Source organism: Arvicanthis niloticus, chromosome 9 (genome assembly GCF_011762505.2).
Source record: "Arvicanthis niloticus isolate mArvNil1 chromosome 9, mArvNil1.pat.X, whole genome shotgun sequence".
In the NCBI taxonomy this organism is placed as follows: domain Eukaryota; kingdom Metazoa; phylum Chordata; class Mammalia; order Rodentia; family Muridae; genus Arvicanthis; species Arvicanthis niloticus.
This window is the reverse complement of record NC_047666.1, coordinates 27,711,721-27,726,780: the sequence shown is the minus strand read 5'-3', so window position 1 is coordinate 27,726,780 and position 15,060 is coordinate 27,711,721. Positions and strand designations below refer to the sequence as shown.

At 50.7% G+C, this 15,060-nt stretch overlaps 1 protein-coding gene and 1 long non-coding RNA gene across 2 annotated transcripts; both read right to left on the bottom strand.

Annotated features, from left to right (window-relative positions):
* Positions 1 to 316: 316 nt before the first annotated feature.
* Dnajb8 (DnaJ heat shock protein family (Hsp40) member B8) lies at positions 317 to 1,334 on the bottom strand. Its single transcript, XM_034512238.2, has one exon. It carries the CDS (start codon positions 1,099 to 1,101, stop codon positions 409 to 411), a length of 693 nt encoding a protein of 230 aa, XP_034368129.1. The 5' UTR covers positions 1,102 to 1,334; the 3' UTR covers positions 317 to 408.
* A 5,531-nt stretch (positions 1,335 to 6,865) lies between these two features.
* LOC143443624 (uncharacterized) lies at positions 6,866 to 10,305 on the bottom strand. Its single transcript, XR_013112760.1, has 3 exons — positions 9,039 to 10,305; positions 7,686 to 7,740; positions 6,866 to 7,360 (listed from the first exon to the last, which is right to left on the bottom strand). It is a non-coding gene; the product is annotated as an uncharacterized LOC143443624 (long non-coding RNA).
* Positions 10,306 to 15,060: the final 4,755 nt, after the last annotated feature.

Here is a 15,060-nt window from a genome sequence, read left to right as displayed (position 1 = left end):
GGGTCTGGGATGGCTGCTACTTGGTTAATGAGTGAGAAAAAGTGGGAATGGGCAAGTGAGCCTGTGAGGATGGTGGTCATCCTGGAGAAGGGACATGGGAAGAGCAGGTAAGGTAGGACATGAAGGCAGGAGGATGGTGCAGGTGACCGGGATTAATCATCACTCAAAGACCTGCCCCTTGGCTTCCTGTGGGAAGTGGCTGGTGCTGGGCATGGAGGCCACAAGTTGCTGAGTGTGTCTGTGGAGTTGTGGCAGCCACACAGTGGGCCTACAGTGACCCACCCCACCCCTAAGGATGGGAGAGGACTCTATGCAAACTCACTTGGCACATTTATTAACCACTAGGTTGCGACTACTGTGGCCCCTTGTGGCCCCCCTAGGCTGACCCAGGGATGAGTTAGGTGGCTGTCACTTGCTGTCCACCCTCTTCAGCTTCTCCTTGCCGTTGACAGTAACTGACCGGAGCTGTCCATCTTCTTCCACCTCTACACGCTCTTGGCCGTTCTCGATGATGCGCTTGGTGGTTACCTTACGGCCGTTCACCATCTCAGTAGATGACATCACTGACTTGAACCCTGAGCTGCCAGAACCGGAGCCACCAAAGGAAGTGGATGAAAAGGTGGAGCGGTTGCCCCCACCACGGCCCAGAGTATTGAGAGATGAGAAGGCTTCCATGAAAGCTGGGAACTCACCGAAGCCCGAAGAGAAGGCTCCACGCAAACCATGGGACCGGCCTCGGTTGCTGAACGGGGTGTCCCAGAATTCGAAGGAAAAAGGGTCCAGTCCCCCAAAGAACTCACGGAAGATATCCTCAGGATTTCGGAAGGGATACCCAGCACCGAAGGGACCTCCGTGGGGGACACTGGCCCCGCCACCCGCTCTCCAGCCTTCACAGCCTGCCCGGTCGTACACAGAACGCTTCTTAGAGTCTGACAAAACTTCATAGGCTTCGGAAACCTGCTTAAACTTCTTTTCGGCCTCTTCTTTGTTGTCGGGGTTCTTGTCAGGGTGCCAACGCAAAGCCAGCTTTCGGTAGGCCTTCTTGATGTCCTCAGGGGAGGCACTAGATTGTACACCCAGCACTTCATAATAGTTGGCCATGGTAGGTTCGGGGGGGTGGGGGCTGGATGGAATTGAGGACTGAGGAGGGCTGAGGCAAGTTGCTGGGGTCCTCCCTTGGGTGGGGGACTTGCTGGAATTTGCTGGCTTTGGGTGGTGAGTTTAGCTTTCCATCCTCCCCAGTCTCAGGGACAGGTGGAGCCTCCACTGAGAGGGGCTTGGGGGTAGGGACAGTGCCGCTCTGGGCCAGGCCAAGGTGGCCCCTTCCAAGCTGGGACCAGGGCCCTTTGTGACATAAGCACGGAGTAGCCAGTTTCCCCACCCCCTCAGCCAAGCGCCACACATCACAGAGCTGTGGTGAGGCTGATCACTGTGGTGGGCCTGCAGTGTGAGTTTGGCTACACAGAAGCTGTTTGTCCAGCTCCCTGGGAGCCAAAGAGGAAAGGCAGGGTCAGCAACAGGCTTGGGTCAGTGACACCAAAGTTAAGGGGCAGCGGTCAACAAGAGGTACAAGGGCTTCCTAGGATTCGTCTCCTGAGTTGAGTCTGGGTTGCTGTGATGCTGTGATGGGTTGAGGAGGCCCCGAGTAACTTGGGGTACATAGGGACAGAGGTCTATTATATTTGTGACCTGTTATCTCTAGATTCTCAGAAGCATCAGGAAGATAGGCACGTTTGTCAGCAGCTGGGACACAGCCAGCCCACAGTGCATGATCAGGAAAGTTTTCTTAAATGAGTGAGGCTCAGAGACATACAGCCACAGTCAGGATCACACAGCAAATCAGTAAGGGAGATGAGGAAGAAGGAAACTGGAACCTGGGGCCATCTGAGTGGTGGTGGCCTGCAAGGAGAAGACGTATTCCATTTGACTCAGATAGATATAAACGATTAATACAAAGTGACGAGGACAGAGCCCCCAAAGAAGTGCTTCCTCTTAATCCCTGGAGACCAAATGTGGTCTCATTCATGGGAGGAAAAATGTAGAAACAAGGTCATCTTAGACTTGGAGGACACTTGTCTTCTTGAGTTGGCATTATGAAGGAGGGGACAAGAGGTTCTGTAGTGTCATTGGCCTGGCTGTCACAGGTGCTCCTCAGATCGTTTGTGGTTTGTGGTCCTCGGATCGTCCTGTGCTGTGGAGTCCTCTCCTTCTATCTCCCAGTGCTCCTGGGCTCCCAGCTGCAGACACTTGCAGGGGCCAGGGTAGTTCTCTCGGGTCCCAAAGGCCAGGAAGGACAACACTTCAGGTAATGGTTGCCTACACCCTCATCTCACCAAGTGAGAGGACAGGCTCCATGCTCCACACAAGTGCTCGCTTGCTAACCCAGGCTGCTGCTGCTGCTGCTGGCTTCAGGTGAAGGCTGCATGGGCTTCGTTGTGGTTAGGGATGGAGATGATGGGAGGGGCAGGAGGTAGCGATCAATGGTCCTACTAGCAGGGACAGAGGCCATGGGGATGACGTTGGTGAAGGTGGTACTCCTATGAAGGTGGCAAGGGCGGGAAGCCATGTGTGGCTCAGCTTGCTATTGTACAATACCACCTCCAGTAGTGGCACACACCCAGCGTGTCTTCCTCATCTGCCCACTGCAGGGTCTGCTGGAGCTCAGTCTCCCAGGCCTCATTAGTGGGGCCCCTGAAGAGAGGGGCCAGAGACACCAGGCTCCAGAGTCGCTGCATGCTGCTGTTGATATTGTGCTGTGGACAGCCCTCGCCCAGCTCTCTGTGAAGGTTGGTGTCTGCTGGGTGGGAAAGATCTTCCTTTATGTGATTCTGCGAGTCTCAAGGCAACTGCTGGAGAGGTGAGACTGCTGGGCGGAGGGAAGGAGGAAGCAGCTCCACACCAGCTTTAGGTGGCCACAGTGGGTGATGTGGACGTAATGTTGGAAGTGGCGTGATGGAGGAGGTGATGGGGATAGAGACGGTGGTGGTGGTGGAAGGGGTGGTAATGGTGAAGTAGTGATCACGGGGAAGTCAACGACGATGTGGCACCATCAGAGGTGATGATGCTGGAGATGGTGAGAATGTAAAAAGGGTGGTCGTGGCAACAGTGACTGAGGAGGTAGAGATGCCATGCCAGAGGGTGTCTCTGATGCTAGCTGGAACTGAGAAGACTGGAGCACACAGCGCTGTTTATGGTGATGTGGATAAGGCAGGTAGGTGTTGGTGAAGTCTGAGGCCCCCATACCCATGCCATCAGGACAGTGGTGTACTTACAGTGTTGAGTTCAAGGGATTCAGGGTGATGATGTGCCCTGAAATCTTATCATTCCCCCAGCCCAACCAGGCTCCTCTCCTATCTTGCTGGCATCTCTTTTGCTGTCCTGATCATCTCCCAGGCGGAGCCTTCCTTCCAACCTCTTCTATCTAGGTTTCCTTGCCCTCCTCATACAGATGGAATCTATCTGCCCAAAGGAGACAGCATAGAGACCTCATCACTGCTCAGGCTCAGCAATTGCCCAGGACAGAGAACACCACAATGGCTTGGGGGCTCAGCACATCCAGGGCAGATCCTCACAGGGCCAAAGGGGCCTTGACAGACAATGGAGACCCCCTAGGTGGGCCATAAAGGAAGATAGAGAACTTAGAACTGGATAGCCACTTGGTGGCAGCGTGCTGAGGTGGCTTCCACTTCTACAAAGAGGTTCCAACTAACATCCTGGGGTCCCAAAGTCAGAAAAGTGTTTAGGGTCCAAGTGGGAGAAGCATAGCATCTGAGGGGCAGAGCATGGTGAACAGGCACGCTCATCGGCCAGGCCCTGTGCTCCTGATTGCACAATTCAGAGGTCACTTCCATTCTGTAAATCTCTATCCTCATTCACTAATGGGATGGTGGGAGCCCCCCTCTTCTTCCTCCTCTCTGGGGATTCAACATCTGATGTCTCAAATCCATAGTCTCAGAAAGGACTCTGGGAAGAGAAAGGACCTCAGATAACCAGGTGATGTCAGCAGAGCCCAGCTCAGTACAGAAGCAGGCCCAGAGAGGGCAGGGCACACCCAAGGTCACACAGCAGCCCCAGAAAGCCCTCCCCAGGCAAGCTGATGGAGGCTGATTAGGCAGCCAGAGGCCCCTCTGTCTCTCTAATTAATGGAGTGGCTTTTTAAAAGGATTCTAATCACCCCGATGCTATCTGCTTATCGCCAGAATTCCTAATTAGATGGTCCTGGCAGGAACTTGCCTAATTCCCTCCAGCCTCTGTAGTCCTGCCCAGGGGGGCAGCCCACCCACCCGTCCACCCCACCAGATGGGCAGCTGAGGGGCCTCCTCTCCTCTCAGGGCCCGAGGTGGCCAACCGCATTTCCTCCAGGATGGATGGGTGACAGGGATGGATGGATGGGCTGCCGGGTTGGCAGTGACAGGTGAGTGATGGGCCTGGATTACAGCTATGAGGATGGATAGATGAAAGAGTGAGCTGATAGACTGAGAGATAAGGTTATACAGCGATTAAGGGTGCAGACTGCCAAGTCAGATGACCTGAGTTCGAATCCCAGCTCTGCCACTTCACAGCTGTATGTTCTGGGGAACGTTGCCCAACTTTGCTGAGACTCAGTTTCCTCATTTCACCTGTAAAATGGGGAAATATCTCCTCTCCCAAGGGTATTTGGCAGTGACTGAGGAGGGCTGCTGTTGGCATCTCCATTCCAGGTAGCCATGTCATCCTACACAGTGACTCAGCCCCAGTATTCAGCAGTGCCAAGGCTGAGAGCTTGTTCTAAACCCTAGACTAATCAGTCATTAAACGTAGTTCTGCATGGTTGCTCTGTGCAGGAGCAATGCCGCCTTCTCTGTGGACAGTCTGACTACACACAGGACCTGGGGACAGCTTATTTCTCAGTTGAAGGGAAGACTGCAAGTGTGAGTACCCCCAGCACAGAGGCAAGAACAGGTGCCTGAGGGTGCATGGGGCACAGAGGCTGAGAGCAGCGGGCAGGGCCAGGTCTTGGCTTGGAGAGTTTACTGAGCTGGGAGGCCTTCCAAAGATTGGCAGCAGGGGGGTTAGTCAGCTGTAGGCTCTAGGAGATTCTCTCTGCAGCAATCATACCGAGTGTGAGACCCCCGTTAGCAGATGTAAAACCTGAACAAGACAAGGTGCAGATGGAATTAGGCACCCGGTGTCCCTATTCTCTGGTGGCTAATATGAAACAAAACCATTAGGTAGGAAATTCTTTAATTACAGATTCAAGTGTATGAAGACCCTTGTCTCGGTAAACCTCTAGGCTTTTATCCCTCAGGGTGTAGGGGCATCAACACTTCTTGCTGTGCCGTGTATAGTGGTAAATAGAACAGCTTGTTTAAGCCCTTTTCAAAACGCATTAATTGATTTTATTTATGCTAATGGGGGTTTTGCCTGCTTGTATGTCTGTGCAGCACATGTGTGTAGTGCCTAAAGAGGCCAGAAGAGGGCATTAGATTTCCTAGAATTGGAGTTAAAGATCGTTGGGAGCCACCATGTGGGTGCTGGAAATCAAACCTGGATCCTCTGCGAGAGCAGCCAGTGTTTTCCCCCCTGTACCATCTCTCCAACTCGCTCACGTAAGCATCTTAAAGAAAATGGGCAGCTATACCACATTAACTTTATACTGTGAACTATTTATCTCAGCAAAAATGAATGAGTCAGAACTTTATATGTTAATGTGAATAAATACCTCAAATGTGACAGTAAGAAAGAAAGGGGTTTCTTAGTATCTGATGCTACAATCATACCTCACTTACCTAATAGAAAATATTAGCTGGAAAATCCCAAAAATAAACAAATCATAGACTTTAAACTATGTACTGTTCTTAGTTGCTTAATATCATCACTCCCTACTCCCATTCTTCCCAGAACATAATCCTTCACCCAGTGGTCCAGTGTGTGTGCTGCCCACCTGTCAGTCACTCACATCCTTCACCCAGTGATCCAGTGTGTGTGCTGCCCACCTGTCAGTCACTCACATCCTTCACCCAGTGATCCAGTGTGTGTGCTGCCCACCTGTCAGTCACTCACGTCCTTCATCCAGTGATCGTGTGTGTGCTGCCCACCTGTCAGTCACTCACGTCCTTCATCCAGTGATCCAGTGTGTGTGCTGCCCACCTGTCAGTCACTAAAATCCTTCACCCAGTGATTCAGTGTGTGTGCTGTCCACCTGTCAGTCACTCACATCCTTCATCCAGTGATCCAGTGTGTGTGCTGCCCACCTGTCAGTCACTCACGTCCTTCATCCAGTGACCCAGTGTGTGTGCTGCCCACCTGTCAGTCACTCACGTCCTTCATCCAGTGATCCAGTGTGTGTGCTGCCCACCTGTCAGTCACTCACATCCTTCATCCAGTGACCGTGCTGCCCACCTGTCAGTCATTCACGTCCTTCATCCAGTGATCCAGTGTGTGTGCTGCCCACCTGTCAGTCACTCACATCCTTCATCCAGTGACCGTGCTGCCCACCTGTCAGTCATTCACGTCCTTCACCCAGTGGTCCAGTGTGTGTGCTGCCCACCTGTCAGTCACTCACATCCTTCATCCAGTGGTCCAGTGTGTGTGCTGCCCACCTGTCAGTCACTCACATCCTTCATCCAGTGACCCAGTGTGTGTGCTGCCCACCTGTCAGTCACTCACGTCCTTCATCTAGTGATCAGTGTGTGTGCTGCCCACCTGTCAGTCATTCACGTCCTTCATCCAGTGATCCAGTGTGTGTGCTGCCCACCACCAAGTCAGTGCTGGCAGTCACTTAGCTGTCATCAGGGCCTTGCTTGTATTCAGATACACATATCCCATTTAATTAATGGCTGGAGAGAGGATGATAATGGTTTTATTGTGGGATTGTTCTGTTTTGTTATTACTGTTGTTAGTCTTTTACTGAGCCTCACCTATAAACTGAACTTTATAATAGGAAAAAAACCACATCACCTGCAGGACTGGATACTATTCACAGTTTTGGGGACCTATCAAAATCTTGGGACAAATATGCTGCATGTGAACAGAAATCTACCACATTTGTCAACTCTGAAAACATGCAGAAAAATGTAAGTCCATCTTACTGAGGAAACCTGACACAGGAATGAGGAAGCCTTGCCTCCCTGCCCCCCAACCCCTGCCCTGCCTTCTCATGCAGAAGGTTGTGAGGGGAAGGGAACCCCGGTAGCTAGGGTGGGGGCAGATGCTTCATGCAGCCTCCATTCTTCCAGCTCCTACTGCCATGTGCCAGAGGGCGGCTGGGAACTGTGCCAAGAGGGTAGATGTCCTTGTTGGTGTCACTGCTGGTTACGTAAGACTCCACTGTGGTGGTGACACAGGTGTCTCTCTGAAAGCAGCAACAGAATCCCCACAGCTGTGGAGAGTGAGCAGAGCCGAGCTTAAGGGACCTGGCAAGGATTTCACAATTCCCCAGCAGTGCTCTGGTTTCCAGTGAGTGCCAGGCAGGGATTGCCTTCAGGTCTAGCCTGGTAAGGACAGCAGGGAACCCTGCTGGAGACCTGGCTGGCAACACAGGTTGTTGGCAACAGAAACTATGAGGTATAAATGTACAGTTTCAAGTTGGCAAGTGTGCCATGAAACATAGCAAGGACCACAAAGGTTATATCATCTACTATGTTTTAGGATGTCTGAACTATTTCATAGATTAAAGGGTTAAGATAGATGCTGTGTGGTCTTACCTGTGAGAGTGGAGCAGAATAGGCCTAGAAGATGAACACCAGAGAGGTCAATGGCCTGGAACAGGAGTTAGGGGTTTGAGTATAAGGTTTTCTGAGCACTGAGTTGGGGGGGGGGGGGTGTCCTATCAGCATCCTTTCAGAGTTAGAACCTGATTCACAGCCTGCAGCTACAGCTTAGCCCAGAGTAGCACCGTCCACCCACACTGAGGGAAGAGGGAAAAGCAGCATTTTTCCCAGGGTACCCTGGGGAGCCCCAGTGTGCACTGGGCGTGGAAGGACAGATGGGCTAGGTCAGCAGCTGGCAGGGCCTCCACCCTCTCCAGGGGAACAACCCTACCACAGCTATCCCATTCTGTCCAAGAATTGACCTACCCCCTTTTCCCATTGGCCTCAGTTTCCCCAACTTTGTGAACCCAATCTAAGCTGGAGGGGGCAGGAATGGGAAGATGAAGACATGCTTGCTGAATGCCAGGCTCATCCTACTGTGTCCCACAGGAAGAGGACCTGGGAGGAAGGTGCCTATCCAGAGGCACCAGAAGGATGTGTCCACAGGGTATGTTCCACCCACCCGTTAGTCTCCTTGATGGCCTCTCGGAGGACACAGTACCTGCCTTGTGTCACCCTTACAGCAGGTCTGGAAGGTTCTATGCTGTTTTACTGATGTGCATTCAGAAAGGCTAAGCCATTTGTTCAAGGGTACACAGCAAGGAAGAGGAGAGTTTTGTCTGTATTTACCCCCAACCCCTCACCTCCAGACCTGTGAAACCCTGAGAGACGCTGTGGGGTGCCAGGGAGACCTGTGGAACCCTGAGAGACACTGTAGGGTGCCAGAGAGGTCTGTGGAACCCTGAGAGACACTGTGGGGTGCCAGGGAGGCCTGTGGAACCCTGAGAGACACTGTGGGGTGCCAGGGAGGCCTGTGGAACCCTGAGAGACACTGTGGGGTGCCAGAGAGATCTGTGGAACCCTGAGAGACACTGTGGGGTGCCAGGGAGGCCTGTGGAACCCTGAGAGACACTGTGGGGTGCCAGGGAGGCCTGTGGAACCCTGAGAGACACTGTGGGGTGCCAGGGAGGCCTGTGGAACCCTGAGAGACACTGTGGGGTGCCAGAGAGATCTGTGGAACCCTGAGAGACACTGTGGGGTGCCAGGGAGGCCTGTGGAACCCTGAGAGACACTGTGGGGTGCCAGGGAGGCCTGTGGAACCCTGAGAGACACTGTGGGGTGCCAGAGAGATCTGTGGAACCCTGAGAGACACTGTGGGGTGCCAGGGAGCCCTGTGGAACCCTGAGAGACACTGTGGGGTGCCAGGGAGGCCCTCAGAGCCTCCAAGGAAGAAGTCTGATAAGTTACCTCCATATGGGGTGCTCCCAAGGCTATAGAGAGGTTCTTCTGGAAGCACTGAAAGAAAGAACAACTGGGGAGTAAGGTCAGCAATTCTCTGTTGTTTAAATGACAGAATGGTTTTAAGTACTGGGAACACATCAAAGTATTAGCATGTCTGAAAAGTAAAATGGCCTTCCAAACTAACAGTAGCCACTTCCCAGTGAAACGCTGTTTTGTTTGGCTAGGTATCTTCCTGGACATTTTTCTACTTTTATTATGTGTGTATGCAATGCCAAGGGTGATGTGTGATGAAACTTTTCCTGGGGAGACCCAACACACACACACACACACACACACACACACACACACACACACACACATCTACTCACCCCAGATAAGGGAGCCCATGATGGACCAAAGTAAGGATACTACCAACGTCCAACTTTTTGAGCCAAAGAGTTATATTAGGATTACTTACAGGATGGTGAGGGGTTACTTACAGAAGCAGAAGTGACTCAGAGACAGTTGAATCACCAAAGCCCACCCCAGCATAGTGACAGCTCACTAAGCCAGGAACCAGGAGCACATTGCACAGCCTGAAGGCGCTGGACAGGGTGGAGGGTGTCCTTTCCAGGAAGAGGTGTAAACCTTTTCCAGGCAGCTCAGCAGGTTTCGGCTTCTTCCTGGCAACTATTCTGGTCTCCTAGTTTTCCTTGTAGCTTGGTGTTGCTCCTCTGAGAAGGATTCTCAACTTTTATTGCTTACTTTAGCAGAAAGGGGCCTAATGAATCTGGTCAGTTTCAGGAACTTCCTGAATATATTTTTAGTTGTTTATCTTTTTGCTTAAGGAGCTTCCCTGCATGACAGAATATTTCAATGTTGGTGGAAACTGTTGTACAACAGAAGGCTGGACTCTGAACTTCCCACATGATAGAGAAGCACTCCACCTGAGAGCTATATCCCTAGTCCAACACAAATATTTTTTACTTTTTAATTTAAATGACATTTTGGCTCATACATAAAGACATAGAAATTGAACATACAGTGTATGCACTGGTGGTTTGTTGGCTTCTTTGAGACAGATTATTAAAGCCTCAGGCTGGCTTCAAACTTGGTTTGTAGCAGTTTGTAACAATCAGCCTGAAATTTCTGACTCTGTCCTTTCAGGCTGGAATTGTGTCACCAAAACAAGTTTGTTGAAATAAAAAGGGAAAAAAAAACCCTCATAATTAGGCCTACTGGTGCATACTTGTGATCCCAGGCTGAGGTAGGGGATTCAAAAAGTTCTAGGACAGCCTGAACAATTTGGTGAGATTTTGTCCAAAAAAAAAAAAAAAAAAAAAAGAATGGCTGGGATAAAGAGTAGAACACCATCCCTCAGATACACCAGTTTGGGTTTAAACTCCAGAGCTGAACAGGACAGTCACCACAGCCTGCTATATACGGAACAATGGCCCTGTTTGATGCTTTCTAGCACTTTGACATAGACCAGCAGGACCACAGACCATTTGGATCCTGGTCACTTCCAGGGATGCACAGCCATGCAGGGGCTTATTTCTATACAGCCCGTTGTAAGTGACCCCTCAGGAGCCAGTGCTAAAGTCGGGGTAAGGGGGAGTGGTGGCTCACAGACACCTCGCTGAACTTCCACACTTGTAAAACTGCTTTCTGGTTGCACTTGCCTGTCTGTGGGGTGACTTTATGTGCACCCTTCTTCATGTTCTCCTTTTGAAGGTGGCTGAGTTGTTTTCTTCTTCATCCTAGCCATTGTTGACATTTCTCATACCAATCTCACTGTGCAGCCATGGCTGGTCTGGAACTTACTTTGTAGACCATGCTGGCCTCGAACTCACAGAGATCTGCCTGCTTCTGCCTCCTGAGTGTTGGCATTAAATGACCCTATCATTCTATATTTTGTATGCAGGGTCTTCACGTACTTTGCAAACTTGTCTCCTATCCTGCAAACATAATTTTAAACATTAAGAATTAATTGTGAGCATTAATCTTTCTATCGTCGGACTTACTTAACTACATTGTGGGACATTTGGGAACTAGAAGTTCCCACCGCATAGACGTTACCTGTTGTTAACTAACATTCAGGAAAGATTCTCCCCGTGGGCTTCATGGTGACTCCAGCTCAGGGTTGTGATTCTCATCTACAATGCCTCAAAACTGTCCCTACCAGCCAGATCCAGAACTTCCCAGACCAGTACAGTGTGCACGCCCAGTTCTTGGAAGATAGAAACAGGAGGATCAGGAATTCCAAGGCCATCCTGAGCTACATGAGACCCCATCTAAAATATATACAAATCTTCAGAACATCCCCATCTTCCCCACCAAAGCTTCTCCCCATTCAGCACTGCCCTTTCCTCAGATGCTGGTGCCCACCATGTTCTGTCTCTGTGAACTCTTGGCTCTGGAGACCCTCCAGCTTGTGGGGTCACCCACTCCACTGTACTGTGGCTGGCTGGCTTTTCTTGGCATAGTCTGCTCAGTAGCATGTATTACCAGTGCCTTCCTTCAGAAAGTTGAGTGGTCACCTCCTTTGGATAGCCTCCTTTCACTGGGCCCCTGGGTAGCCACCACCTTTTAGCCACAGTGAAGTGTGTCTGTGAATGTGGCATGAAGACACCTGACTGAGTCCCTGCTTTCTTTCCTTTGGGGTGTCTACTCTTGCTGAACCCCTACTTTTTAAAAATATTTATTTTATACATGGTTTTGTCTGCATACACATTCACATATCTACAGTGCCTGAGGAGGCTGGAAGAAAGCATCAGACCTCCTACAACTAGAGTTACAGACAGCTGTGAGCCACCATGTTGTGGCTCACCACGGGCCTCTCTGTAAGATTGACAACTGCTCTGAACTTCTGAGCCGTCGTGGCTCCAGCACTCCCAAACTTTGTCTCATGTCTTGGAATGACTCTATGATTGCTTTTGACTGCCCCATCCCAGCTTTTGCTACCCTGCTTTCTCTCTCTGATGTAGAAGAAAACCTTTATGTTTGTTTCCAGTGTGCTGCTGACAGTTTATCTGGGGGAGGGGGAACCAAACTGGGTGATCCAGCTGGGTGGGTTGTAATAGTTGGTGTTGGTCTCGAGATTCTATCTTTAGGGTTAGGGTGTGGCTTACTTGGCAACACAGGAGGCCTTGAGTCCCATCTCCAGCACTTCAGAACACAAGAAAAAGATCCAATCTTAAACAACAACAAAAACAACATACCCTTAAGTATACAATATGTATGGTATTTTCAAGACTCAATGTCCCCAAGACCCAGATAGGTACAGGACCTAGGAGCCTGCTGGAGATGGGGTGTGGGTGTCCTGAGCATGGCTATCCTTCATTAAGACAGACAAGGAGGAATCGGGCCAGACTCTGGGTATTTTTATGTGGCTCTCCCCATCCCAAAGCTCTTTTGCACAGATTTGGGTCCCACTGGTACCACCCGCTAGCTTGTGAATCACAGTGTATGTTTAAGTTCACCTGGGTCCCTGCAGATCTATCTGCCTGTCCCCGCAGCAAAAGCAGAGGTTTCAGCAGCCATGGCAGTGGAATCTAGAACAACTTTTCACTCACATGTACACATACAACATGCTTGCCAAACATTCACATGTACATACGTAAGAGTCTTGCCATACACTCACATGTAATACACAACCCCTCCCCGTGCACTCACATGTACATACACAGCCCGTCCCCGTGCACTCACATGTAATACACAACCCCTCCCTGTGCACTCACATGTACATACACAACCCCTCCCCGTGCACTCACATGTACATACACCCCCCCACCCCCCACCCCCCACCCCCATGCACTCTTTACAGGGTGATGACTGAGTGGTGGCAGGGTAATGGGCTGCCACCCATTGTATGGAGGAGGGAATGCATACTGAGACCAGAGCTCCACCCTGGCTGCTCTGGTGCGGATCCTGTGGGATCATAAAGAAGGTGGTCACCCTGCCTAAGACAGTACATACCCAAGCTACGCATTCCATTTTGCCTTAAACTTCAGACTGATTCTGTTGACTTGCCTGTTTTTCCAGACGAAGTTTGGAATTGTTTGGGTTTTTTTATTATTATTATTATTGCCTTTTTTTAAAAAAAAATTCAAATTGTTTTGCCTCATAAACTCATTGAGAATCCGCCCACCTTGGGAATGGCTCCATTCCGTCTGTCTTCTTCCCTGCCTCAGGTGAGCTGGTCCTATCCTGTGGTAGATGGCAGGCATTCCTCCCAAATTCTCCCTGGGGCTGTGTTCCCTGCTGAGGCCCTAGGACCATCAGTGAGATCCTTCCCCTCCCCTCCTGCAGTGACAATTCACCAAGAGACAGGAGCTGGCTGAAGTCACACAAGAGGTTTGGTTTCTACTACGGAAAATGGGAGTAAGAAGCCAGACTTGGAAGTATCCCAGGAGAGGAAGGGAGGGAGGGCCTGCGCTGGCCAGCCCCACCTGGGTGCAGACAGTTGGAACAAAGACCCGCTCCACCCTGGCTGCTCTGGTGCGGTCCCGTGGGATCAAAGACAGTGGTCACCCTGCTTAAGGCAGCCACTTGTGGCTCCTGGTCTGCCTGGGTGCTTTGTCCACAGAATCCTAATTCTTTACTGGGTAATGAGTGGTGGGAGGGGTAATGGGCTAGTCAATGTATGAAGGAGAGAATGCACACTGAGACCAGGAGCCCTCTGAACCTCGACTTCCAAATAGCTTGCTTGAGCCATGAGCCTGCAGTCCTTAGCTCTCATACGCCCAGCCTCTCTCACACTGGCCGACTGATGACTGCTCCTCACAGGTAGCCCCTAAGGTCAGCAGGCAAGGATGCATGAAGAACCAGCCTATTCAACAGAGAGAGGGGAACACCTCTCTCAAGAATGCTTTGGTGTTCTCAAGTGTACATAGAAGGAAGCCACTTACCTGCTGGCTTCCTCCTGGCCTGTCTCCCAGCACCTGAGTCTGTACGTGGAACGAATGCTCCAAACTTTTGGGCTAACAGGAGAGAGGAAATAAACCAGGTCATCATGGCCTTTTGTAAACTCACTCGAGTTCTGGGCTTGGCTCCTGCCCATTGGGTCCTCTGGAAAGCTCCAGGTCTTAGATGTGGGAGCTCCACATTCCAAAGTTCAGGTTCTAGGCTTTGTATGTTGGGGTCTCAATTCTGACACTGGACTAGGGGCCTTACTTTGGGATTCTTGCTAAGTTCTAGGTTCTGAGCTCAAGGAGTGCCCTAGACGTGAAACCCAGCTGTAGGCTCTGTGGGTCTGGATGTGAGGGTCCCGTGCTGTTCATTTTGGAAGTGGGTGTTCAGGCTCTAGACACTATCTTTGAGCCATAGATCCCTAAGTTTTTGAGTTCAGAGCTGTGATTTTTTGGGGGTGGGGGCAGTTTTGAGACAGGGTTTCTCTGCGTAGCCCTGGCTGTCCTGGAACTCACTCTGTAGACCAAGCTGACCTCAAACTCAGAAATCCACCTGCCTCTGCCTCCCAAGCACTGGGATTAAAGGCGTGTGCCACCACCGCCCAGCTCAGAGCTGTGATTCTTGATCCTCGGGTTAAAACTACAGGCTCTAGAGCAGTGCTTCTCTGCCTACTTAATGCTATGGCCTTTAATACAGTTCCTCGTGTTATGGTGACCCCCAACCATGAAATTATTCTGTTGTTATTTTATAAGTTTGCTACTATTATAACTCATAATGTAAATATCTGATATGTCACCCCTATGGAAGGGTTGTTCGATTCCAAAAGGGGTTGTGACCCACAGGTTGAGAACCACTGTTCTATATCATCCATTCAGAACTTGGGCCCGGCCTGACAAGTTTGCTCCAAGCCAAGAACATTACCTCCTCTGAAGGGTGTTGGGGTTCTTGTTCTCATAGGTGAGACTTCCAATGTCTATAGTTGTATGTGGCAAAAGGGTGTTGTTAACAGCACACACATGCACACACACATGCATGCATAACCCATTCCTGAATCTGCCTGCTACCAAAACCTGGGGACAAGACAGAAAGCTGCTCTGGGGCTTCACTGTGGCTGTAGCTGGCAGGAGGCCAGAAGGCC

Excerpts from the sequence above, each read along its gene's own strand:
- Dnajb8 (XM_034512238.2), bottom strand. The coding sequence starts at position 1,101 with ATGGCCAACTATTATGAAGTGCTGGGTGTACAATCTAGTGCCTCCCCT.